General features: G+C 34.3%; 3 protein-coding genes across 8 annotated transcripts; 1 reads left to right on the forward strand and 2 right to left on the reverse strand.

Annotated features, from left to right (window-relative positions):
- Positions 1 to 1,305: 1,305 nt before the first annotated feature.
- Nup98-96 (nuclear pore complex protein Nup98-96) lies at positions 1,306 to 11,656 on the reverse strand. Its single transcript, XM_089074450.1, has 20 exons — positions 11,497 to 11,656; positions 10,623 to 10,689; positions 10,283 to 10,510; positions 9,620 to 9,859; positions 9,252 to 9,452; positions 9,087 to 9,167; positions 8,689 to 8,865; positions 8,239 to 8,363; positions 7,867 to 8,176; positions 7,598 to 7,781; positions 7,343 to 7,454; positions 7,115 to 7,255; positions 6,688 to 6,977; positions 6,335 to 6,579; positions 6,006 to 6,248; positions 3,571 to 5,860; positions 3,046 to 3,357; positions 2,818 to 2,915; positions 2,503 to 2,746; positions 1,306 to 2,435 (listed from the first exon to the last, which is right to left on the reverse strand). The coding sequence occupies exons 2-20, from the start codon at positions 10,651 to 10,653 to the stop codon at positions 2,243 to 2,245; spliced, it is 5,745 nt and encodes a 1,914-aa protein (XP_088930576.1). The 5' UTR covers positions 10,654 to 10,689; positions 11,497 to 11,656; the 3' UTR covers positions 1,306 to 2,242.
- A 628-nt stretch (positions 11,657 to 12,284) lies between these two features.
- Positions 12,285 to 22,425, forward strand: shtd (anaphase promoting complex subunit 1). Of its 6 annotated transcripts, none has more exons than XM_089074449.1 (23): positions 12,285 to 12,518; positions 12,998 to 13,141; positions 13,402 to 13,719; positions 13,821 to 13,891; positions 14,074 to 14,186; positions 14,331 to 14,597; positions 14,860 to 15,250; positions 15,370 to 15,556; positions 15,709 to 16,108; positions 16,198 to 17,187; positions 17,268 to 17,518; positions 17,653 to 17,911; positions 18,010 to 18,513; positions 18,586 to 18,793; positions 18,884 to 19,204; positions 19,322 to 19,550; positions 19,626 to 19,831; positions 19,926 to 20,265; positions 20,351 to 20,534; positions 20,630 to 20,929; positions 20,995 to 21,123; positions 21,193 to 21,277; positions 21,938 to 22,425. In XM_089074449.1, exons 1-22 carry the CDS (start codon positions 12,495 to 12,497, stop codon positions 21,273 to 21,275), a joined length of 5,919 nt encoding a protein of 1,972 aa, XP_088930575.1. In that variant the 5' UTR covers positions 12,285 to 12,494; the 3' UTR covers positions 21,276 to 21,277; positions 21,938 to 22,425. The 6 variants fall into 6 exon arrangements, with proteins under 6 accessions (XP_088930575.1, XP_088930574.1, XP_088930573.1 ...); XM_089074448.1 differs by lacking the exon at positions 21,938 to 22,425 and adding an exon at positions 21,644 to 21,913; XM_089074447.1 differs by having other exon boundaries at positions 20,995 to 21,277.
- Positions 21,530 to 22,756, reverse strand: LOC105432067 (rhomboid-related protein 4). The gene is made up of 2 exons (XM_011646673.3): positions 22,620 to 22,756; positions 21,530 to 22,417 (listed from the first exon to the last, which is right to left on the reverse strand). Exons 1-2 carry the CDS (start codon positions 22,740 to 22,742, stop codon positions 21,797 to 21,799), a joined length of 744 nt encoding a protein of 247 aa, XP_011644975.1. The 5' UTR covers positions 22,743 to 22,756; the 3' UTR covers positions 21,530 to 21,796.
- Between the last annotated feature and the right edge of the window lie 1,602 nt (positions 22,757 to 24,358).

Raw genomic sequence — 24,358 nt, forward strand, 5'->3', positions numbered from 1 at the left:
GCCAGCTCGTGGCATTTCGGTAGTACGTTATTTCGGGGGTGAGGAGGAGAAGTTAGCCACCCCATTCCCCCCCGTCTATCTCTGTTCCCTCGCGAGGAACGGGGATCAGCGAAGGTGGAGCGGCCATGGCGGCGGTGGTAACGGTGACGACATCGCCGGCAACGTTGGCGACTAGCGCAATCTCGACTTCGTCGAAAGCTTTCTCGGCCACCCGGTGGCTCGCTCCGCGGAGCCTGGAGCCTTGCGTGGGGCAGGGACATGGGGGGGAAGGGTTGAGGGAGCAAAGGAGTGGGGTTACGTCGCGAGGAAAAGACGGGCGATGGTGATGCGGCGGCGGCGGCGGCGGCGGTGGTGGTGGTGGTGGTGATTGCGGGGTGCGCAGGAGATGGTAGGTGAGGGATGAGGGATAAAAGCAGCGGAAGGTGGAGAAGGCCCGGCGCCGTTCCGCGGAGAACGGGACGGGGGTGGGGAGCGGCCCCGACCTTACGCCACGTTACGGGGGTGTAACGCAGCGCAAGCCCGGTATCATTGATTTAACATATATCTATATCTTACATAAAGACAGCGAGAGCTTTTCCTATGGCGAGGCGAAGGTAACATCGTGTTACACTTGTCCAAGCATGGCAGAAATAGCGTTATGCGCGCGAATTACGCAATAACACGGCCATGAGATATGTGTCCTCGTCAGGGAGATCATTTGAAATAAATTGACAAAAAACGAGGTTCGCACGATGGAATATTCTAGAGAGTAGTATCGTTGATTATCGATCATTGAAATTTTCTTCGAAAAAGAAAACTCTAATTGTATACATAGATTTGCAATTTTAATGAACTGATGACTAATGTTTAAGTTAAGTTTTAAATAAATTTAACATTTCCAGTAAATATAAATAATTCTGATTTTATTTTGATCTTAGATTGCGACAAAAAAATGAAAAATCGAATGTTTTCTGTCTTGCATCTGTATTTGCGCATCAATATTCGATAAAAAGCATAAATTCAATAATTACAAAACAGAAAAATTTTTCATCTCTCCAATATAAAATTAACAAAAAATGCATACTATTTTCTAACTATACTTTATAAATCTGTTTGTATTATTAGATTCTAAATTTTCACTACAATTTTATTAAAAAAACGTTTTTACAAAGTTAAAAATCGCAAAAGATGCATGCAAATTGAAAAATTTCCAAATAGTAAATCGAAGATCTGAGAAAATTAAGTACAGGAGGAGAAAATTTATATATTTATTTATATTTTTGCTTCATTTATATATACTTGCGTTTGAAATATGCAGAAACCATATGTAAATATTTTATTTATTTATTTCAACTTTAAAAGAGTGAAAACTTAGTGTCATTTATACAAATATTTCTTATACACATATACGTATTCTACTAGTTTCGTGATTGTAAGTTATACCACTGCATTCTTATTTTTTTCTCGCGAAAATATCTATTCTACCGATGATGGAAAGATCTGTAATGCGCACTGTTTTAAGAAGTTTTCGCGGAATACATTTGTCCGAACATGTCCAACTTAGCATAATATACAAGTTGTGCAATAATTTACATTCGTGCTAATTACACATATACTTTTTTCTAAATTTTGTATTAATATGCGACGAGAGATATCTGAACATATAAAAGAAGAACCGAAATGCGAAAACGGATAACGATTATATACATATTATATGACGGGTATATCATATAATACATACAAATTCACGTAGTTGCGCATAACGTATTCCAAAAGATACCTAATGCGACAATATCTAAAAATTGTACACAAGAAAACCGTGACACATGATAGAGAAATGTTTCTTTGTGATTATTTCATTCAGGATCTTCATCAATTTCAATTTCAGTCAACTACACTTCGTTACATATTTAACATTTTTCACGGTTAGTCACACAAATTTCTTAAATCACTCAATAATTTTGTGCGTAAATTGATAAAAATGTAAGAAAGACTTAAATAGTATCACATATTAATGTATTTTGCCACGTGTCTATAAATTTCCAACTTTACAAATACTATTGTACGAATCATATAATTCGTTATTAATTCGTTCGCTGTAATTCATTGTAATACGTATACACTGCATCGGGCCAAAAGATTTAAAAACAAACCCCTCATGTTATTTCCTATGCAATTACAGCTTGTGCAAAAAAGAAAAGTAAGAAACGGGACTTTACAGCTTACTATTAAATTAACTTGTATACGCTATTTCGTGTTCGCATTAGGGCATTACTTCTGTCACACGTGTATTAACGATAGGTCGAAGCTCCTGCTGCGCGTAATCTTCTGGTAAGGGTAGCTGAGATATTAGACGAATTAACAACTTTGTGACGGACCTTTGCTCGTTTTTCTGTAGTAGCAGCATATTCCTAGTCAAGTGTAGACTTCTCTTTGCAATTTCAGCCTGGCATAATCTAGAAATATGAAAAATTTTATCATACGGAGAAACAGTGAGATGTAAATGGTATGTATTGATCATACCTATGTTTAGCAGTTGGGCATGGAAATTGATCAATCTTCTGACACAAGCCCGTTAATCGAGGTTTCAGCGCTTCCATTTGATAAGTTAATCCACAGTAATCCGGAGCAGATTTTAATAGCTTCTTAACCTCGTTGGTTATTTCCATGTATTCCCACAAGAGCTCTCCTTGATGCGACCATCCACTAATTGTGCCACTACATTCGACTAGCGGACTCAATAATGATTTTAAATATTCATAATTTTCTGTAATATAAAATATTATGTAATTATAATAATATATAGTATTGATATGTAAAAAGAAAACGTATCGATACCATTTATTATAGCATCAGCTGCCAGATGTTCTATAATAATTTCATGGGCCTGAGTCCATTGTTCCGCCTGGATGTAATACCAAGCTGCTTCGCCATGCCTGCAAATATCGAATTTTTCTAAATATTACGCACAATTTTATTTTATTCGGCAAACATATCAATTATTTCTTTTTTATTTAATTTATCTAATTTAGTTTAGTAAATTAGTATATCCCAGATATTAAATACCTTTTGTTAATGCTACTTTTAATGGCTTTAGCTTGATAGATCCAAACTGATGATATACCAAGCTCTTCCTTCAAAAATTGTTCACGTTTCGTATATTCCGGGGTATCGTCTATTTCTATGTGACGTAACAGTAGATCTTGTACAGCAGTTCGTCGTCTAGAGGAGTCTCGTAAATGTAATACTACAAAGATCGCCCAGTGCCACAGTCCGTGTGCCTCCAATTGACTCGCAAAGTTTGTATGTGTTAATGCGGCAACATGATCGGAGAGATGCGTGTAACCCAAGGCTACGAGCGTTTGTTGCACCAACCAACTATTGCATAAGACGAAATATATAAATCGCTTAATATATTTCGCTTTAAAATTCGAAAGAATATCGAATATTTAACAATAAGTTAGAAAATATGAAAATTAATAACTATTGATATTTTAAAATAAATAGCATAAATAAACAAATAAAGAATCCGTATAACACTTGTCTATCTAATTTCTAAATGTCCTGAAATGTCGAAGTATACGAAATTACCTCAATCTATAATCCAAAGGATTAGCGGTGTACGATAGTGGATTTAAAAGTTCGCCTAAATCATGATTTCCTGTGCAGTACAATTTCAAAAGATGGAAGCAGAGATCGTGTATCCGCTTGCCATTAGTCAACTCGGCGTCATAGTCATTCTCCTTATATTCGGGTTCCGGAACTGCCGCGTACGCTTCAGCCTCCGTTGTATCGAAGGATGCTTCATAAAGGTCCAAGGCATCGGTGATCGAGCAAGTCGGTGGCGATAAGTACCACAGATGGATAGCGAAAGCCCGTTTCCAGTCCAAATCCTCGCATACATTGATAGTGCCGTGTTTGCTAGAGATGAGTGGCACTCCCGCAATTAGCATGAATAGCTTCAGACGATCGATCGTGAGATTTTCATCCACATCGGTCTCTTGCCATAAGGCAAGTTGCTGCTTGATCAGTTTCTTGATTGATTCGCCGCTCCGCAGTTGCGCCATCAGTAACGCCAGACAATGATCCCCAGCCTTTCGCGCTTCTTGGCAAGCTTCCTCCAGCTTACAAGCAGAAAGCAGCGACAATATTATCTTCTCATGAAAGTTTCTAGTCTCAATGCTGTCAACGCTTTTGATCTCTCTCTCAACCGTCTTCTGCACTACATTCTTCAACCAGTCACCTACAGCTTCTCTCCTCATCATAACGTTATAATGTTTTTCATTGGTGTTATTGATTGCTTCCTGATCGATATTTCCCCAGAGTGCCACGCAGAGGGTCCACACAATACTTGCGTATTGACGAAATGATCTTTCAGCGGCACTACTGCAGAGTGATTGCTCGTCGTTGGCATCCTCGTTCGGTCTCTGTTCCTTTTCCACGAGATCCTGCGCCAAAGTGCAATGCAATTGCAATGCTTCGTTCGCAGTATCGGTTGCTACATCGAACGTAGGACAGTCTCCCTCTTGACCCATCACACAATGATCCAGCTGAATTCTCAAGTGACGTTCTATACTGTCCTTGAATGATTTCGCGTCGTGCTCGTCGCCACCTAGGATCTGCAGACGTTGAACGATCACCGTCGACGTGATGTCGTCGATAAAACGACCGGACACATAACAACTCAGTTGACTGAATGTGTTTCGCAGTTGCATTTTAGTTGCCTGATCTTGAGTGCTTAAAGACAGCAATGTCAAACCAGCACCCCAACTTGGTCGAAACATCCTGCCCATGTAGATACCAGTGTCGGCGATACAACGAAATCGCAACTTGTTCAATCTGGATTCTTCAAGCGGTACGACTTCGTAATGATATTTCAAAACACTCGTTACTGGGGTGGCCATACGTGGTAGGATCGTTCTTTCAATAATTGGCTGTTTATCCTTCACGCTGGTACGCGATAAATGCGACTTCTTGCTCGATGTATAAAGCGTGTTTTCCGGACATGCAGAAAACAACGTTTCGTTTGTGGCAAGAGTCGATCGCAACATCATAGCGTTGTACGAAGCTTCATCGTTCTTGGTCTCGTTAACATCTGGAAAATAACGTATCAAAGTTTTCTGTACGGAGGGGAATATGTCGTTGCTCGTTTCCTCGCTCATATCCTCGTCGTGCATGTCAAAAAAGCTTGCTTTCATGAGCTGCAATTTATGGCTGTCTGTACCAGCGACTCGGGCATTATCGCCGATCGGACTAACAGTCATTCGCTTTTCGTAACTGTAATCCCCGGGTGTATAACTAGCACGGCTAAATGAACTTTCCCCGACGGGACTCATTCCTCGTTCCTCATAACTCTGATCGTTGTAGGCGAAGCGGCTGATTGGAGTTTTTCCTAAAAAATTGCTCTCAACATTTGGATGCTTGCCGTTTACGATTTTCGTATCGCCGAGCGTTCCATTAATCGTTCCATTGATTGCTTCCTTATTCGTTGCAGTAGATGGATCAACAGACTTGCCTTTTTGCAAAGGTGCGGGAAATCCTTTCAATTTCTTTACTTCCGCATTAGGCGGAATCTGATTGTCATCCTCGTCTGAATCACTAAGACCGTACTTGGAGAAGTGGTCGACTTTGAAGACCCACGAGCCAGTTTCTGGTCGATACTCGAGGAAACGAGTATCATGCTTCGCGGATACTCGGCGTAATTTGCCTTCATAATTCATTGCAGCGAGTCGTTGTGGATCTGTAATCGGCTCGTGCAGCGACTTGTCGTGTGGCCACACTTTGTCCAGAGTGACCTGTGCCCTTCGGTTCAAACCTTGTCCCACCGGTGGTTTCTTCTCATCGTCGGGATAAATAATTACCTCTTTATTACGGAAGTGTACTGTAATGACAAACACAATGCCAATCAATATAATTCCTCTTTCAAAGAACAATCAGTTAGTCGTGATAAAATGTGAATACTTAATATTATAAAAATAAAATAACAGCACATGATGTTTATAAAAATTATAATTTATAGAAATTACCTATTTCATCGAGATTCAAGCCATATATATCAAACGAATCCGGAAAGTATACATTGCCATAACCCTCGCGGCCGATTGTAAAATTTGGTACGATGCAGGTTTCGCCGCAGACAAAATCGTCTAGTTTATCGAGCGACGGAATAGTGTAGTAACCTGCTCGTCGTAATGTAACTTTGGCCATGTTCATACTCCAATTAGATTGTAACATCGAGAATGAACCATCGTCTGTTTCTTGACTGGATTCTGAAAATCGAAAAGCAATAAAATGAAAAAAAGCTTGTTTAAAAAAATCTTATTAGAGAAAAATTTTGTTTAATTTGAAAATTTACCTGCATTTGGCATAGAAAGATTCACGGAATTTCTATCATCAAAAGTAGAGTTCAGTGGGACTTCGGTCAAATTAATCGTTTCTGAATGATTCGTATTTGACGAATTGTTTGGCGATCTAAATTCGGCCACCGTATTATTTACTTCCTCGGGTATATTTGTTCCAGAAAAGGGTGATCGCTGCCCCTCAAGCAATTCATCGTTCGACTCATAAATTTTATTCTTTCGCGGAAGTGTCGACTTCAACCTACAAAAAATTATATTTAAAAATACTCCAATTTACATTAAAAATTACATTAACATTTGCGATAACATTTTATAAAATTACAAGATAATAAAATGTGAAGTGTTTTACCAAGATGTAGATGATCGTCGATCATTGGAAAGTCGATTATTGTCTTGGCTGTGATTTTCTTTATCGTTCACTTCAATATTGTTACTGTGTATTACATCTGATGTATCGGCCCTATCATCAGTGATACCATTTCTTGTCACTCCGTTCGATTCTCCGTTTTCAGCGGGAGAATCAACTGAGGAATTTGTCGCAGACTTTGGTCGTAACACCAAACGTTTTGCACTTGGCCGAGGTTGGAAAGCTTCGGTTATCACGGGATCTTCTTCTTCAAGACCATCAAACAAAGATTTCTGAAATAAATGTTTTATGAAAAAATAATTTATCATTTCGTCTAATAATAATAATAATAATAATAATAATAATAATAATAATAAAATATTTTGGAATATTTGACATTAATATATTTGAAAGTTAATTTGGTACTTACTTTAGATAACTGTGCAGAACTGACGACTCTTGTTTTGATTTTTGGAGATTTGTTATTGGCGGTAACTCTGTATTGCGGACTGTTTAATACTTTTGAGGTTGGATTTGTGGGCTTTAAGAGTTCTTCAGCTTTTCCAGATGCCTGTACAGATCAATCAAAATACAATCAAAAATAAATTACAATAACATTTCTTAATCTTTTTCAACATATCCTCAACAAGATACTTACTGGTAAAAGATTCTTCAATAATGGTGAATCGCCAAATGGGGCAGAAACGAGAGCCAAGATTTGTTGATGCACTGGTACAGAACCATTCGTTTTAGCTTGATTCGATGCCACTCTAAAATACGTATATTAGCATAGATAAGTATTAAATATTTATATAATCAAGAGAGCTTTTAATTGATCAAGTTGAAAAATTAAGATTTAAAATTAAAAAATTAAGAAAGAGTTAATATAACTAAAGTGTAAAGATTGCATTACCCTCCATTAAGCAAGCCCATTCCTGTTCCAGACATCATATTAGAGCCTGTTCCAAAAGTAGAAGATCCAAATGTTCCAGGATTATTAAATGTTGTATTATTTGCGGTATTTCCAAACAAACTACCCGGCTTTTGTTGCCCAAACAATGAAGAACCGCCGCCCAAGTTTAATCCAGTATTTGTGCCTATAATATAAATACATACGTACAATATTAGAGCATTAAATATTGATCAGAAATATGAAATAGGATTAGGTATATAAAAAAATACCAAGTCCAGTAGAAGATGCAGATGTAGTCCCAAAGGAAAATCCTGATGTTTGCCCAGCTGGTTTAAATGACGAATTAAACAATGACGATCCGGTATTGGAAGCCGAATTGAAACCTGTATTAGTTCCAAATGTGGAAGGTGCAGCAGTACCAAATGTAGATGTTGTTCCAAATCCAGTGGTAGTAGTTTTATTACCAAACAACGGTGTAGTAGTATTTGTTGCTGGTTGACCAAAGCTAGTGAAGCCAGTACTAGTCGACGTCGATGGGATATTAAAAGCAGATTTGTTCTGATTAAACAGTCCAATACTCTGTGAATAAAATTGAATATTATTTTGGTTTCTATACATAATATGTATATATTGTATATTACCTGATTAGGTTGTGTGGAACCAAATGCAGATCCAAATCCTGTATTCTGTCCAGTATTAATACCAAAACCTGTTCCTGCAGTTTGATTAGTACTACTATTGCCAAAAAGCGGCGTCGGGGCAGCTGCTACAGATAAAATTTTATTATTTCATATTTTCCATACTTCTTTAAAAATTATTATATCAATTCTTTAATAAAATAATGTAAATACAAAACAAAAAAAAAATAGAAAAGGTAGAACACTACTAAAATAAAAAATATCATCTTTCTCTTACTAAAATTTTCAATGTACATTCTACGGTTCAAACAAAATTTTGCCAGAAAGAAAATTATTTTTTTTAGTATAAAGAAATGTATTGTATATTTCGCGTGCGAATTTTGCGACATTCTATATAAAAAATGTCGATGAAATTCATAACACATATATACAGGAATAAACAAAATAACTTACTACCAAATGGTTTTGTTTGAGTATTAGTACCAAACAAATTTGTAGTAGGTGTATTGAATGCAAAACTGTTGGTTGTTGTGGTAGCTGGTGTTCCAAAATTGGTAATGGGCTTTCCAAATAATCCAGTTGATCCTGATTGGCTGGTGGTACCAAATCCTCCGGTCATTGATCCAAAACCTTCAACAAACAAAATAAAATTTTTAAGAATCTTTAAATAAATATTAAGCCTTGTACAAAACGACAAGTACAAATGTTTGTGTAGCATAACAATATATATAATTATTTACAAAATTAATTTCAATTTTTATTTGTTCAGCCATGTTCATTGTATATGTCCAGTTTAATTCATGTTATTTCGAATATCTTCATTAAATCGATAAATATATCGCACAACTTACCAGTTCCAGCTGTACTAGTACCAGCTGATGTACTACCAAATGGTGTTTGCGTTGATGATCCAAAAAGTCCTGTTTGTGGACCTGTTCAAAAAATGAAAGAAAAAAAAATAGATCAATATTTCACTTTTTGTTAAATTTAATTTGGCTTTTGTGTGAACAATGTACCCTTTCTTCCAACTTGATAATCTTCGAAGCGCAATTCTTCGTATGATTTTGATTCATATTCTTTCATAGATGCAATGCAACAATGACGGGCCGAAATACTATGTGATATTCCATTTTTGGACATAGAATCGGTTGTAATGAGAGGTGTAAATTTTACTACAGTACCAGTTGGTACAGTGGTGGTGTTAGTATTGCCAAAACCTATAGAAAAAAATTAAAGCACTTGAAACTTTAAACAATACACACACACACGCGCGCGCGCGCGTACACGCCGCACGCACGCACGCACGCACGCACGCACGCACGCACGCACACACACACTACACCCCCCCCACACACACACATACACAGTTGCGCTTGTAATTTACCTGTAGTTGAACCAAAAAGATTTGTATTTGGGGTAGTGTTGGCTTGACCGAACGGAGTAGTTTGTTGTGTATTCTGTTGTGGTTGTCCAAACAGATTGGTTCCAGACGTCGTGCCGAAATTAAAACCAGGTTTATTCGCTTGACCAAATGCCGAAGTTCCTGTACTTGTGCCAAAAAGGTTTGTACCAGCATTTTGTTGAGTGCCGAAAAGATTAGTGCTTGTATTTGTTGTCCCAAAGCCTGTAGAAAAAATAAAGATATATTTGTTAAATACACGACAAATATATGACAAGTCAAAGTTTAATATTTAACATTTATTGATTTAATGTTCAACCTCTAAAGTATCAACCTATAAAGTAAATCACATCGAGTAAATATTGTAAAATATTTTTCATAACACAGAAAATGATATAACAGGCAACAAAATAAATCCTATCAAGATTAACATTAAGTCAATTTGTCTTTTATGATTTTGTTATATTTTGTTCTTCAAAATATTTCGAAATTTTTGGATTATAAAATGCATTTTTTAAAAATATATATATATTTTTTAGAAAATATATAATGATCAAGGATGTTTCAAATGCATGCAGTCTTGATAGTATACACAGGAGAATGCTCTTTAAGTTATACATGCAAATGAAACAATTTATGAATTGCTACCTCCAAAAGACGGTTGCGTATTAGTGGGCTGTCTAAATGCTGGTGGCGTTGTGGTATTTCCAAACAAGCCACCTGTAGTAGAACCTGTGGGCTTAGAACTAAAGAGTGATGAAGTATTGCTACTACCAAAGACAGGTGTTGCGCCACTACCAAAACTTGTTGTAGTAATGGGTTTGCCAAATGCAGATTGGCCAAATGGACTATTTTGTGTTGCTGTACTAAATCCACCTAAAAAAAAAAAACAAAAAAAAACAAAAAAAACAAAAAGAAAAATTTAAATTAAAAAGTTCTCAATTTCTTAGATGAGATATATGTACATATATGTATAAAATATACATACTGAACGATGTATTTCCAGTTTGCCCAAACATGCTTAAAGTTATATTACAGAATCTTGCTCAAGCAATCTGAAACAAAAATTAGATGAGTTAGAATTACTTCATAAAAATGACTCTTTTTTTATACAGAATATTTCATAAGTTGAGGTCAATCGCTCGAGAGATGAATGGGGACCCAAAGACAAGAAAAGTTGATATAAACATAGGTTCGAAAATGTGTTGTTTTTAAGTTGCAGCATACTTTTATATTGAAATTTGAAATTGCTTTGCTTTTGAACTTTTTGGTCAAAATTGAAAGGAAGGATGGTCCTTATGTATTTCATAACATTCAAATTAAATAAATTTTATTTAATTTTAATTACGTTATAAAACTCAAAGATCTCATCTATTCTTTTAATTTTGACAAAAAATTTGAAAGCAAAACAGTCTATTAATATATTTTCTTGACAAATTCAATAATATCATGCAATAATATCTTGTGATGTAACGATGTATGTAAACGTAAACATTGCATCTGTCTATATTTATTATTTTTCTCCTACACGTGATATGCGCAGTATTGCGTGTACGAAATCATTGTTCAATTGGAATTAAAAAGAAAAAAAGGATAGAGAGGAATAAGACGAAAGAGATATTTTGAAGTAAATTCAATTTCTATGCCTCGAAATACATAAAATACATAAATTTCATAAGAATCGTCAAGATTCTCTCTCTGTTCTCGCAGTTTCAGAAATAAAGGCGCGTAATACGCATTAAGCTAGCTTTGATTAACCCAGAATCTCCATTGTGCAAGCAAAAGGGAGATTCCGAGTGTTCCGACAAACTACTCGACTGAATGGCCAATTGTTACTTTCAATTGTCCGAAAGTTTACTCACCAGCCCGAATAAAATTCACTTGAATTCATGAATATTTCTTTTAAGATTGTCGATAAATTTGACACAAAGATATTACAAACGTATTTGCACGCAATTACTATCACACAGAATGGTATCGCGATGCACGAATTTTTAGGGTTACCAAACTCCCAACTACCAGTGTTCCCAATAGCAAGATTCAAAAATACAACAATTAAAACAACTTTGGAACTCTTGTAAAAATCTTTGATATGATTGGCTTTTGCCCTTAATTCCTTATGGATCTAAACGTATAAACAAATCAAATTGAAGAACCTTACAACAGTTTAAAGCTGCTTCCTCTGCTAAATGCAACCATTAATCTCGGTTTACAATAGATAATTTAAACTTTAAACCATAAAAAATTGACCAATCATAGTCGATTATTCTCCTATTCTTCGACTATGATTCGCCCATTTCTTATGGCTTAATGCTTAAATCACCTATTGTAGACTGGGATTTAGGTACTTTCTGTTTAGTAACAAAGCAACACAACATCATTCTATCTTTCTTGGTATTCAATAAGTCTGTTTTTTCTCTTTTCTTTTTCAAAGGGAGAGAAAAGGAAGGAAGATAAACTATGCAAGAAATTTAGCAAGAAAAATTCATCAGATTAAAACATTTCCAAACTCTGACAGATGTGGATATGTTAAATGGGACGTTCCTTTCGTATAGGATTTTTGAACGCAGTTTATCGTATTCGCGAATATACTTATTACATACACACACACACACACACATTATATATATATATATATATATATATAATATAATATGTATTCATATATACTCGATTTGGAGCGATATTGTTTAAAGATGATGCGGTTACGTTCGTGCGTGATTTTTCCAGTATCTTTCGAGCATTTCCGTCAATTTACGTGTGACGTTGTGTGAGAAAAAAAATATCAAAGTAGGAGGGTATTGTTCCTTCGCGTTATTTGTAAATATAGCCAGCAAATCTGGATGAGACCAGGGAGAGGATGATCGCCGCCTCAGAACCGGTGGTAAGCTGGAATATTTTTAAATTGTCATTATTTAACATATTCCATACGAGTGAAATAATCAAGAAAATTAATAATATATATAAGATTTTTAATACGAAAGCGTTTCTTTTATAGAAATCTTATGACATAACATAAAAAATATTACCTATTTTTGAAATACTCATCTGACATTTCAATGTTATTCAAAATGTCTCTGAATGACGCCTTTTGCAACTAAAATTAATGTCTTTTCTTGATAAAATAATATCTTTTTTGGTATTTTCACTTTGTATAAACCTCAAAATTGCAAATTGAAACAGAAATTTGTGTATAATTGAGTTAACCCATTAGATTATAACATTAAATGACTATATTTAATTTATATAAATAACAATAATATTACTGTGAAATATATAAAATGAAAAGAAACCTTAACAGAAAATTTATTGAAAATAACATGATTACTCAATGATATAAAAAATGCTTGATGTTTTTTTAAGGAATACAAGCCAGGTGGTCGAGAAATAATCTTGAACCATCCTGGATCTCTAATCAGTCAGCAGTTGTCCAATAATCGAACAGTTGGTGGAGAAAATGTCCTATTGAAAAGATTCAGTGAAGTCAACATATCAGAAAAGTCTCCTGTAAGATTTTGAGAATAATTATAATAATGAAGGAAGAATGAATTTCTAAGGATATCTGTAATTTCTAAGGATATCTGTAATATCTGTAATTAACAAAACATTTGTTTTAAAACAATCATATTGATTTGAACATTTTGTTAATGCAATGAAAAATTAAATAAAATTAAATTTGAAAAATATTTCCTGAAATTGATTCTCTTATAATTCATATTATTCTATAAAATTTAAGATGATATTTAATAACAAATTCATGTTCCTAGAGAGAGACATGGTTGATACGCACTAATAAAATATGCGGAGAAGAGGAATTATATTATTCGGGTAAAGTAGCGGTGCACTGTCAAGGCAATCAAAGTACTCGAATACTTAAGACAACTTATACATGTGAAACAGACATTAAGCATGCACTTTGGTGTAGTTTTCATACAAGCATCCCAGATCACTTGAGTAAAAATAAAGAATATGAAGCTGAGGACTTCACTAACAAATTTATAGAGTGTACCTGCTTGCTTGACTCTTATACTCTTAAGGTTTTCACAGAGAATGGTGAAGATTATGTTTCTGCTTTACAATTTCAGGTAAAGTATACTTGTTTTTTATTTATTAATTTTATTAATTTATTTTTTAATTAATTTTTTTATTAATTTATCATAATTTTAAATATATTAATTGAAAACAGGTCTCTGCTGTATGGCCGACAAAATATGGGATTATACTCGAAAAATCTCAAGTGCCAATCAGAGATTCAAGGTATATAAAATTCATTCAGTAGTTAAATTAAATTAGAAAACAGAACAATTATCATACATTTCAATGATAACATTTCAATTATATTTACATTTAATTTATATTTTTATATTCTTTTATTTACTCAATTAAATATAACAATTTGAACTATATATCACATTGACATGCTTATATTTTATTTTCAGATATAATATATCACTTGAAAGCAGCAGAGCTCTGCAAAACGACAGTAATTTACCAGTGGCCTTTTCGCTAATGCATCCATTAGATGAGATTTGTCCTTTACTTATTAAGCATGGTAAAGTTTCATTTGTGGAAATCAGCATAAAGAATATTATATATATATTATAAAAAATATACGTGTTATCGCGTATCTTATGGGTGAACTAAATATCTTAATTAATTCTTTTTATTTCATTTACTATTGAATGAAATATTTTAGGAGCTGTGTCATATATGAATGAGTCAAGTCAACAAATTATATTTACCAGTTCAGAACCATCTTTTGCAGTAATATATGATACAAAAACCGGCTTACATTCAGTTTACAAAATTCGCAAAGCATCAGTCGAGGAGTGCCACATAGTTTGTGGATGTAATGACACGAGTCTATTCAATCATTCAACAAATATGTCACCATTAAATGTTGGCAGCGGTTCCGCCAACAAAAGCTGTACTAATAAAGCTTCCCTAAGTCCTTTTCTTCTTGGTAAGTAATATCCTTGGAAAAGAGATGTATGCATATAAAAAATTAAAATTCAATTAAAAACAATTTACATTTTATTTGTAAATCAAACATTAATTTTGACATTTTAACATTTGCAATTTTTTTCTCTAATTTATTTTAAAAAATTATTAATTTTCAATCATCTCATACACACACGCATGCGCGCGCGCATATATGTATATATTTTAATTATAAAGCATAATTATATATAAATTAATTAAATAAGTAAGAATATCTGTTACAGGAGTTCCAAGCTTACAAAATAACACTGGTATAAGTTTAGGATTGTCTAATACTCCGTTTGGATCACGTACTAATTCTTATAGTACAAATTCGGGCGGACCATCACCTTCTCAGCAACAACAACACTCGCGTTCACATAGCTCGATGGCCACTATTTCACGTTGTCAGTCACCTACGCATTCAGCGGCTATGTCTCCTCTTGGAGTGCCTGTGAATTCAAATATCTATCACAGCCGATTACATCAGACTGTGATGGTAGCTACGCATCAAACGCATAGCTCAGCTCCTAATTACAACAGCGTTCGACTAAATGATATTGCGATTGCAAGCAAACCTTTGTATCCTGAGATCTGTCTTGAACATGTATGGACGGAGAATGTTGGTGTCTCAAAGTAAGTGTTTTTGTGTGTTTCTATTCGTATTGCTTTCGAGAGAGATTTAAGAAATAAATTCACTAAAATATTTATTAGTCAATAAAAAAAATTTTGAAATTCTATCTTTTTTTTTTTAGAGATATCTGCGGTCGAGCATCTAAGGTTTTTTTGACATCGGACTTTGTTCGGCAAAATTACTTGGGTTATCTGATCCCGAGTCGTTCGCAATTATCTCTAGTAAGATTAGAGAAGACTAACAAACAACAGCAAATCCTTTTTGGAATGGTAACAAATATCGTAGCTAAGGATGCCATTAATTTATCAGTTAGTATATATCGATATATATATATATTAAGATAATTTTTTATTAACATAATTTTTTACTTGTACTTCAAAACTCAAAGAAAAATATTTGAAATACAAAATATAGATTAATTAAATAAATTGATACTTTTAAAGTATTTTTTTTTTTTTAGAATTTACACATGATAGCAATCGTGGATTTGTCAAATAATATTGTGTTATACACGGGAGTTACGTGCGTGGGCAAGCTACACATATCTGGCATGCTCTCAAATTTTACAAGCAATTATTTTTTATCGAATAGCAATCCTAAGCTTGGATCCCCATTTCCGAGACGAAGTTCTTTGATTTCTCAGAGCTGTACGTCACACGAAATTAAATTTGAGGAAGCTTTACATTTACTGAGTCCTGTAGGTGGTAATTGTGCCCGTCCCCCAATATTGTTGGAAAATTCATTGCTGGATACAAATTTAATCTCTTTGAAAGAAGCTGTGGGCAATGAGGTAACTGTGGGATGTGGAAACCAGCAATATTTTCGTATAAGTTTGCCCGTTTCCAGTACATCACCTCTAGGTAATCTCTGAGAGAATTATTTAGGTATAAACAAATTTATTATAATAGTTGCAAATTAATGCTTAATTTATCATATATGTTTTTAATAGTTACCAGATGTTTACACACATTACGATGTGTTCTTCAAAAAGATTTAGCAATGCAATTATTAATTAAATGGTACGGCGCTAGAAACGCCCCAGGCCCACAAGATTTCTCACCGGCGCAAGAATGGAATCTCTTTCTTATAGTTCTATTCACGTTATTGGGATATGATGTAGAAAAACTGCATCTAATTCAAAATAACGAAAAGGATCCGTGTACAGAACGTAACAGTCCTATGGTATTACCCAAAAAACAAAAAACTAATAATTTTGGATCTGCGGATGATTGGATGTACTTATTGAATTCAAACGAACATAAAAATTCACAAACTTTTATTTCGACTATACTAAAGAGCCAGAAAATTCAATCCAGTAATCATTGCGAGACATTTCAAAATGTTACAGAATCGAGTAACGTTGGTAAAATAAATACACAAGCCGTCCTGTTTCCACATTTTCCACTTATTTTATTTTCACTTCATCTCTTGTATGAGGAACTCAAATTGAACAGCGTTATGTCAGAAAGCCTGCCATTGCTTGGACAGTTATTGTATCAATTAAGTATAGATTTAAAATTTGAAGTGTATACTCATCATTACTTTCTTGATTCACCTTCATTGTTGTATCTAAAAACTGAAAAATCTCAAATCAGCGATTCAGACCTGCAAAAGATAACAGTTCCAAATTATATGCCTCGGAAACCACCGGGCATATTTGAAATGTTGAACGATATACTGAATGGAACGGACGTGACTGCATTCCCGTATCTAAGCTACGTTAATCCAAGAACGAGAAATATAGTATATCTGATAGCGCTTATAGCAAATGAAAATCGTGTTGATATAATAGAAATGGAGAGATACGTTAAATTAATCATGCCTGCTGGAAATCGTATCGATATTCAAGAGAATGCAAGCAAATCTGACAAGGAAATACTGAAGAAATTGGAAGAGAAACCTACGATGGATAGAATAATATTATTATACCACGAAATGAGTAAGATCGCGCTGCAGCAAATTCAAGTCTGTTATAAAAATTATCTCTTTCCTAACATAAAATAAATATTTTTATTCTAGATATGACAAAAGAGGACCTCGAGACATTACCACCTGCAATATCCTTGATGATAAAAGATGTTATGCACAGGTGTAGAGAAAGTCCACCGTCGAATTGGCCTACGCACACGTACGAACTTATAGATCGCCAAGATCTAGCTGCGTTAGATAAGCATTTGAAACCGTCGTCGCAGTTGCAATATATCGACGGTGAAACGAGGGATTACGGGATAAAGGATGAACAAGATGACGGCATGGAATTTGATGATACGGTACACGATTTTTTGTATTTCTATTACATATATACTGCTTTGAAAAATTATTTGTCTTATTTACAATGGATATAAGAACAGATTTTTATACAAATGTTATACTTACAATTCACTCTGTGACTTTTATTCCGTAGATATTGAAGTTACGATTTAATAAGGATCATAGAATCGCTGAGGTGCGAAGATTGCTTAATTCTTCAAAACCAGTGAGGATAGCGATAGTTCAAAGATCAAATGTAAGCGATCATGAGTTTATAGAAGAGCAGGAGAGACACCTGAACACATTGTGCACGAGAACGATGGCATTACCCGTAGCTAGAGGCATGTTTACATTGAGAACTTCTACCCCGATGATCACAGAGCAATTACCCATTCCGAGATTGTGCCTGACCGGTATGATCGACTACGCTGTTTAATTCAAATTTTTAGATATTATTCTGCCTCTTTGCTTTTTTAATTGCTTGATTAATTATTTTGTGTGTTTTTATTAGGCAAAGCACCACCCCGTGGGACCACCGTCGAGCTAACTCACATAGACGTTCCGGCAAATATGAATTTGTGGCCGTTGTTTCATAACGGCGTAGCTGCGGGCTTGTGCATCCATCCAGATGCTGCAAACATCGACTCGACATGGATAGTATACAATAAACAGCAACAGGGTGAATATGGGGTGGAACATTCAGGATTTCTAATGGCTCTTGGTTTGAACGGACACTTGAAAAACTTAGCTCCCCTAAGTACATATGAATACTTAGCCGATTGTCACGAGGCTACTAGCGTTGGGCTTTTGCTGGGCCTATCAGCGACGCATCGTGGCACGATGAATGTATCTATGACCAAGCTACTGTCGTTACACGTAGAAACACTTCTGCCTCCGACGAGCATCGAATTAAATGTACAACAGAATGTCCAAGTAGCGGCGTTAATGGGAGTTGGCCTTGTCTACCAAGGAACCGCGCATAGACATATTTCGCACGCTTTATTATCTGAAATTGGTAATTACCTGTCAATGCGCATACACTTACATATATCATTAACATATACGCCGACGTACGTACATTTTATAGGTAGGCCGCCTGGACCCGAAATGAAAAATTGCGTGGATCGTGAATCGTATTCTTTAGCAGCGGGATTAGCGTTAGGTCTAGTCGTACTTGGTTCTGGTGGTGGAACGGATGTACCTGCGAGTATACCTGATACTTTGCACTATTACATGGTCGGCGGACACATAAGGCCTTTTTCTGGAGCACAGAAAGATAAATATAAGTCTCCCAGGTATAATAAAGTTTGCACAATTAAGATTTTCGCGAAAAAGAAAAGTTTGTGCTTTGTGAATATAGCTCACGTATTTTTGTTACTTTATAGCTATCAAATACGCGAAGGTGACTCAATCAACATCGACGTAACGAGCCCTGGTGCAACGATAGCTTTAGGATTAATGTATTTTAACACTGGAAATCGTGCGGTAGCTGAATGGATGCAGCCCCCCGATACGCAATATCTATTAGAGTTTGTAAGGCCGGATTTCCTGTTATTAAGAGTGCTCACCAAGTCACTAATTTTATGGGACGATATCGAACCAAGCAAGTCATGGGTATCTAGTCATGTGCCAAATATTGTTCAAAAATATAGATTGCAGAGGCCTTCGCCGGAAGTTTTGCAGAATGTGGATTTGGAAACTATAAAGTAAATAACCGTTTCTTAATCTATGAAGCATCCGTACTTCTCATCTTTATTTAATACGCAAACTTATGCGATTCATTATTAAAATACATTATACTTAATGCATCATAATTTTTACAGTCAAGCCTACTGCAACATCGTGGCGGGCGCTTGTATGGCATTGGGACTGAGATATGCAGGCACCGCTAATAAGGAAGCTTTCAAGACTTTGTTCAATTACGCTCAGATGTTCACGGCATTGACGCATAAAGCCATAGCCGAATTGGCTGGTAAAGCTACCATTGAAACATGCTTAAACGTTGTTCTGCTCTCAACTGCGGTGGTGATGGCGGGCACCGGCAGTTTAGATGTAAATTTTCGATACGTGACGATGATTCACAAAGCATTTATTAATAAGTTATTATAATCTATACGAATCACATAGGTAATGAGGATATGCAGACATATACGAACTCGCGTTGGACCAGGCAGCAGCGTAGTCACATATGGTTCTCATTTGGCAACTCACATGGCTCTCGGTCTCCTTTTCTTGGGTGGCGGAAGATACACACTTTCCAATAGCCCGAATGCAGTAGCAGCTTTGATAATTTCACTTTTCCCGAAATTTCCGACTCACAGCAATGACAATAGGTTTACGAATGTTATACCTATAATACTTTCTGTCTCATTTTTTTAAGAAAAAATAAGTTAAACTTAATATTTCTAAATCCCTATTATGTTATAGATATCATTTACAAGCCTTGCGCCACCTGTACGTATTAGCAGCTGAACCACGTATCATCTTACCGAGAGACATAGATACTGGCCAATTCTGTTATGCGACAATACATTTAACGTTTGAGACTGACAAAGAAGCTGAAGGACAAGAAATCAATCTACAAGCGCCCTGTTTGTTACCACAATTACGCAGTTTGAAGAAGATTGAATTGAAAGATCCGAGATATTGGAAAATCACGTTTGTAAAACATCATAATTGGCAACAACTAGAAAATATGCTGGAAAAACATGATTTCTTAAGCATCAAGCAACGAGCCGGTTGTTTATCTTATCTGGAAGATCCTCATGTAAAAAATATACTTAAAAATTATTTTCAAATATACGTATCACTTTTACGAATATTAGTTTAATGATTATTTTATTTTATTATAGGGTTTTAGAAGCTTAGTAGCTCAAACTTTAACGACAGAAAATGCCATTGCGTGGGCTGCTCGACCAGAATATGTCACATCGTTTACAAATGATAAGACTGTACTAAACATAGTGAGATATTTTTTGCAATGGTCTAAAAAAGAAAAAATTTCTTCCGAAAATATTAAATATTCATCACAAAATGGTATGGTTTGATTTATGCTCTTAATAAAAACCTTAACTTAAGATTAGTAAATAACATTCGCAATTTTTATATAATTTTTTATATAATTGTTTCAGATATACAATGCAAGATTCCAGAATTTGAACAATATTTCCTTCACATATTTGCGATAATCGTATATGAATGCATCACGAAAGATAAAGTCAGTCTTATACCATTATGGGTACGCATGATTAAAAGCCTAAGCATTATTGAAGAGCAACCAAATAGTTTCTCGATATGGCAAATAAAGCTTCTTTCATCACAAATCTCGAGGAGAAACAATTTCACAGATGACAAGAATCCATTATTCAGCATAGAAAGTATGCTCGCGATTAAACAGAAAACAGCGATGAGTCTGGATAAATGGGAGCAAGGTATTTATTAATGCGTCGCATTGAAATTATTAATCTTATTGTTTTATTTTTTTTTTACTTTTTAGATTTAAAATCTGTATTTAAACAATATCTCACGAATGGAACGGTACAGGCTGATATCACATCTTTGGCTAAAATGTGCGCGTATTTCATATTCTATGGAATACCATATCCAGTCGACAATAAAGCAATCTGTGAGTTTTTGTACTTGATCTTTGTATTTAATAAGAATATTTTTTTCATTTTCCATATTTATTTTGCAGCGGGTTCGATGACGGCGACGCAACGCTCGAGTATACTAAATATTACAATGTACAAATTGCATAAGGTTCTACAGACAGTTTGAAGGTAAAATTCTTATGCTGTAATATGTATAATAGAAAATTGAAAATTATTAAATAAGATTTTTTTCTTTTCTTAAAATCATTGATTTTATTATCTATTTTAAACATTAAGAATATTATGTATATAAACATACGATATTATACAGAATAAATTTTCTGTATGATAATATTATTTATAGAAATTGCATTTTTAATGAAAAATAAGTAAAAGTTATATGAATATAAGCATTTGGACTTTATTTAAACGAATCGTAAATTTAAAAATAATCGTAATATATTTATAAAATCATTACATATAGATATATACACATATAAAATATATTTTATCACGTTAATACATATTTTTATAGAATATTCATATATCGTTTAGATCACAGAAAGTTTCAAAATTAAGCACTCTCTTTGAATAGCATTAATAATTCAATAGAATTATTTTTTATATATCAATCCAATCTGGTATGTACATTGTGCAAATTTAAATAGGACCACAGAGACATGTTAAACAAATGAAAGTGATAAAATACTACGTAAATAACCCGTTTCGTCTTCTATAAAACTGTTCTTCGTGTATAATAGGTATACCTGTTAGCGCATATATCAAGTTATCAATTTTTTCTCCTATAAATGTATAAGAATATAAACATCCAACTAAAATGCCCCCTAGATGGCCTACGAAGGAAGAGTTTGGGACCAACAGGTGTATCAATATCAACTCGAGCCATACCGCTAATTTACTTGGTACTATGAACCCATTGATATTGTGCATCCTGTCGTGTTCTTCGCATAATGCGACTACCTTCAACGCGAATAACGTGGCGGAAAAGCCAATGGCGCATGTCGTAAAATATCCATAATCTCCCGTTAACTGCATCAGTATGTATCCTAGGAATACATACATAGCGCTACATCCAGTGGACAATATAATAAGTAACAGTATAAAATTCATTGTGCCATAAATAGGCTCCAGGTAAAAGCCTTTCAGAATGAAAGAAATCATGTTATAGTATAAATGCATATCGGATCCATGTTCAAAGTTGGAAAGAAAGAACGATCGCCAGTTCTTGTACTTGATTATCTTCACGGCTGATATACATACATCCTCTGCATTCCATGGCACCTGTATCAGTCCAGTGTACAGTAAAGTCTAGAACATACATTCGAGTAAACATTTATTATACTTGGATGATACCAAGATTATTTATCTTCTCGTAAAAAATAGTTATACCATCACAAAGGTTTAATTTTCCTATCATAATCTAGCAAACTATTGATCTAAAGGCTATTGACTTGGACTATCAGAATCAAAAATTAAATTATTGTTATATATTGTTTTTGTAAGAATTTACCTGCCCAATGACTCCAATCAAAGTAGCAGGTGGTATTTTATCAATTCCAAAATTAAGGGCCTGCATACATAGCAGAAATATCCCATACTCCAGCCCCTGTTGCCGTCTCTGGTTTCGTATCATTATGAATATGATGCAATACTGCTTACAAATAGTGCTTGCGACGACCAATTTTAATAATACACCGAAAGACCAAGGATGCGTCACATTTCTAGAATTCTTCTATAGATAAATTTTTTTCAGATATTCATGTTCTCAACTGCCACAATTCAGATTTCGCTGAAGATGCGTTTGCTCGACGTTCTCCTTATCTTAGACTTGGAAAAAAAGTTTTGAGAAATTTCTAAAAAGCCACCACTCGATACTGTAAAAAAAAAAAAAAATAACGAAATCAAATCGAATTTAAAAAAAAATACCGATATTCATAATTCGATCTTACATTCAAGATTTTAAATCAGATTTCGTGATCTTAAGATTGTGCAATCAGTGAAACGTCTATATTAAATTTTGAGATTAACATACATATTTTTACATATAAAATATATATAATGGAAAATAATTTGTGTAATTTCAGAATCTATGATATTATCTTCAGAGACTAAAACAAAATCGTTATTCGATCAAAAAAAAGAGTGTTCACATGATAATTTCGCGCGCAAGTTCTATCGCAGTTTATTCAGTCGGTAGAACAGTTATTTAACCTAAAAAAAAAAAATACCTTTTTCAATGTGTTCCAACTTTATTTGTATTCCAGGTCCCCGATTACGATCGACACTTTTGCGTTTTCTTCGCGGGAACTGAGTATGATAAATTTTGAAAAAGTGATGAGAAAACGGAACTTCTAAATGATCGCCAAAGTCATTAGACCAACACAATCGGCAATAGACGCAATGAAATTGAAATTTCATGACATTGGAGGGGAATTCCGCGGAAAGAAACGTAGCGCATGCTGATTGACTGGCATGTCATGTTAGACTTCACCTCGATTATCGACGCTTCGATGTATCGTGCGAAGTGCAACTATCGCGAGATGAGAATCGAGGCTTCGTATGATAGAGATTTGCTATATTTTTCACACTTGGTATATAATGAATGTTAGGCCCTGCGCACAATGAAGAAAATATTAGGAATAAGAATAAATATTAAATTTTAGAAATAAAAATTCAGAATAAAGATTAAACGTAACGCACAATAAATACAAATAATTTTCAAATATGACTATATTTTATACTTATTTATATTCATTGCGCGTATTATATTTAATTTTTATTTCGAATTTTCATTTCCAAAATTTAATATTTATTTCTGTTTTTAATATTTGCCTTATTATGCGCAGGCCCTTAATATATGTATATTATGTATACATGTGTAAATATAGCTGATATCTTGTCATGTTGAGTATAAAATATTTATAAAATATAATAATCTCTATGAAAATTAAAAACGACTAATAATAATATTTAAAAATATAAGAGTGATTTCACAATTTTTAAAAAGATCAAACTTTTTAATATTTATTTGCACATTAAATGATTTGTATTAACACAGCTGCAACTGATTACATTACGCGTGTTTTACACGTTTCTGTTGTCATTATAAATTAATACATAAATTTTCCATATTATATGTATTATGCTGTATGAAATAAACCAGAACGACATAATCGTGCCATTATTTTTATGAATCTTTTTCAGTTTAATCGTTAAGAGATTATGTTGATGTTTCTAAATTATTATACT

The sequence above is a fragment of the Pogonomyrmex barbatus genome, unplaced genomic scaffold (assembly GCF_055798465.1).
Source record: "Pogonomyrmex barbatus isolate J1 unplaced genomic scaffold, ASM5579846v1 scaffold17, whole genome shotgun sequence".
Classification (NCBI taxonomy): domain Eukaryota; kingdom Metazoa; phylum Arthropoda; class Insecta; order Hymenoptera; family Formicidae; genus Pogonomyrmex; species Pogonomyrmex barbatus.

Bases quoted from the DNA above. Each gene is read 5' to 3' on its own strand.
- Nup98-96 (XM_089074450.1), bottom strand. From the start codon at position 10,653: ATGTTTGGGCAAACTGGAAATACATCGTTCA. The intron at 9,453-9,619 runs GTAAATTACAAG...TTTTTTCTATAG, and splicing joins TCTTTTTGGTTCAACTACAG to GTTTTGGCAATACTAACACC. The intron at 7,782-7,866 runs GTATTTTTTTAT...TTTATATTATAG, and splicing joins TGCATCTTCTACTGGACTTG to GCACAAATACTGGATTAAAC.
- shtd (XM_089074447.1), top strand. From the start codon at position 12,495: ATGATCGCCGCCTCAGAACCGGTG. The intron at 15,251-15,369 runs GTAAGTGTTTTT...TTTTTTTTTTAG, and splicing joins GAGAATGTTGGTGTCTCAAA to AGATATCTGCGGTCGAGCAT. The intron at 16,109-16,197 runs GTAATCTCTGAG...TGTTTTTAATAG, and splicing joins TTCCAGTACATCACCTCTAG to TTACCAGATGTTTACACACA.
- LOC105432067 (XM_011646673.3), bottom strand. From the start codon at position 22,742: ATGATACGAAACCAGAGACGGCAACAGGGGCTGGAGTATGGGATATTT. The intron at 22,418-22,619 runs GTAAATTCTTAC...TGTATGTTCTAG, and splicing joins TGATTGGAGTCATTGGGCAG to ACTTTACTGTACACTGGACT.